At 39.0% G+C, this 2,449-nt stretch overlaps 1 protein-coding gene across 1 annotated transcript; it reads left to right on the top strand.

Annotated features, from left to right (window-relative positions):
• Nucleotides 1-308: 308 nt before the first annotated feature.
• Nucleotides 309-852, top strand: LOC122687437 (40S ribosomal protein S24-like). Its single transcript, XM_043892941.1, has 2 exons — nucleotides 309-484; nucleotides 522-852. The coding sequence occupies exons 1-2, from the start codon at nucleotides 309-311 to the stop codon at nucleotides 733-735; spliced, it is 390 nt and encodes a 129-aa protein (XP_043748876.1). The 3' UTR covers nucleotides 736-852.
• Nucleotides 853-2,449: the final 1,597 nt, after the last annotated feature.

Below are 2,449 nucleotides of genomic sequence, written 5' to 3'. Positions count from 1 at the left end.
AATAATTGAAAGCATTAGTTATTTGCCAAGATTTTGAGAAGAATGTCATATTTGAGAACAATGTGCATAACATTAGTTATAACAAGACAGTCTTAAGAAACTAGGTTGACTTTTAAAGCCAGTGCTTGCACTGCCCTTTTAAAAAAAAAAAAAAAACTGGTGTTGTATCTGATTCATAGGATTTCAAGCCTTACTAATGAATTAGGATGGTCAATTACTAACAGGCTCTGAAAATGTAGACTACTTGGGGAACCTCATAAAGAGACAAATTCTTTTCCTCCCTGGCTGCTTGAAGATCAGCCACCATCATGAATGACCCAGTAACTATCCGGACTAAAAAGTTCATGACCAACCGACTGCTTCAGCAGAAACAAATGGTCATTGATGTTCTTCACCCTGGAAAGGCAACAGTACCTAAAACAGAAATTTGGGGAAAACTGGCCAAAATGTACAAGACCACACCAGATGTCATCTTTGTATTTGGATTTTGTATTTGGATTCAGAACCCATTCAGAACCCACCATGTCTTGCCATTTTGGCGGCAAGACAACTGGCTTCGGCATGATTTACGACTCCTTGGATTACTCGAAGAAGAATGAGCCCAAACATAGGCTTGCAAGACATGGCCTGTATGGGAAGAAAAAGACCTCAAGAAAACAGCGAAAGGAACGCAAGAGTAGAATGAATAAAGTCAGGGGGACTGCAAAGGCCAATGTTGGTGCTGGCAAAAAGTGAGCTGGAGATTGGACAACAGAAGGAGTAAAGATTCTGCAGTGACTGTATCTGTGGTGATTGTGCAGATTTTTCATGAAAGAGAGAATAAACTAAGACCTTTTACATGTAAAAAAAAAAGGGAGACAAATTCACCCAAATCTGCAGATACTGCCAATGAAGTCTGATGGTGAGTTCTTGGCTTGACTTCCTAGAGTCAGGAGGTTTTTTTAAAAGTTTCAGTAGAACAAACTTTAAAAGGTCTCTGTAGTCAGTTTCCATTTTTGCCACATTTATGCAAATGACCAAGCCAAATTTAATGAGTGAGTGAGTACTCAGTTATTGTCTGACTCTTTGCTTCCCCATGGACTATAGCCTATCAGGCTCCTCTGTCCATGGAATTTTCCAGGCAAGAATACTGGAGTGGGATTACCATTCTCTACTCCAAGGAATCTTCCCAACCCAGAGATCAAACCCCTGTCTCTGACATCTCCCGAATTAGCAAGCAGATTTGGCAACCCACTCCAGTACTCTTGCCTGGAAAATCCCATGGACGGTGGAACCTGGTAGGCTACAGTCCATGGGGTAGCAAAGAGTCAAACACGACTGACCGACTTCACTTTCACTTTTTTCACCACTAGTGCCATCTGGGAATGAGATTAGTCTTATTTTGTAAACAAAGTGATTTTACTTTGACCAGATTTTTTATCAAAATTGGGTGACTGTAGAGAAAAAATGTGTTTTGGTGAAAATCTAGAATGCATTCTTGTGGGTTATTAGATTCCAGTGTCCTATTTATACTCTTTCCGCTGTTTTTGCCTCTTTCTAAAGTGGATCCTTCAGTCTTGCATATTTTGTCAACAATTAATATTTCTAGTTTGACTCCTACCCTCCTGACTTGGCATCACTGAGGACTAAAACCTCCCTTTTTCCAAAGCAGTGAAAGCTGAAGCTGAATGACTTACTACAAAAGATTCATCATCATAATAGTGAAGATCACGCATAAGTTTTACTATAACACCAGCATCTTCCATATGCTGCTCCAGGAAATAACCATGACTACAAAAACTGTCACTACATCCTCACTATACCATCTAAAGACACTTTGAACAGAAAACAAAAATGAAAGAAATCCTTGGGTTTATAGTTTATTCTAACCATTGATATTTATATTTCTTTTGTTTCCATAGCAATATCTCTCATTAAGTGCTGTTTGCACCATTTAAAGGCCTAATTTCAGTGGTTTCCCACCCCCACTTGAACCACTGCCTTCCAAAATGAGATACAACTGTTTAACTGTACTGAGAGTCCTATGTCCAGGATGGGAAAGCTGGTTTAGTAGAATAGGGGCAATCAGACAGCTGTTTATTTATGAAACTTATGGGAAGTTTCAAACAGAGAATTAAGGGGTCCAGACTATAACAATGTGCAGAATCTTTTTCTGAACTTCCCTTCTCTGTCTAAAAAGATTTCTCCCCAAAGAATTCATTTATCATAAATCCCTCCTCTACAGGGGTGAGGGGAGAGTTTTATGGCTAGGAAGAAAATAGGAAAAAGACCACTCACACCTGAATAAACAAACATCACAAACTTTCTTATCTCCCATTTGTTTTCCTAAAAACCCATTTATCTTTCCTAAAAACCCATTTATCTTTCCTAAAGAAACCCAGTTGTTCTTCCCATAGGAATCTTTTCCCCTTCTCTTCCTTTTCTCTTCACTTTCCCCTTTTAAGTTAGA

Source organism: Cervus elaphus, chromosome 31, assembly GCF_910594005.1.
Source record: "Cervus elaphus chromosome 31, mCerEla1.1, whole genome shotgun sequence".
NCBI lineage: Eukaryota > Metazoa > Chordata > Mammalia > Artiodactyla > Cervidae > Cervus > Cervus elaphus.
Note: the sequence above shows the minus strand (reverse complement) of the source record. Positions and strands in the feature narration are given on the sequence as shown.

Excerpts from the sequence above, each read along its gene's own strand:
- LOC122687437 (XM_043892941.1), top strand. The coding sequence starts at position 309 with ATGAATGACCCAGTAACTATCCGGACTAAAAAGTTCATGACCAACCGA. Across the intron at positions 485-521 it reads GATGTCATCTTTGTATTTGG|CATGTCTTGCCATTTTGGCG; the intron begins ATTTTGTATTTG and ends TTCAGAACCCAC.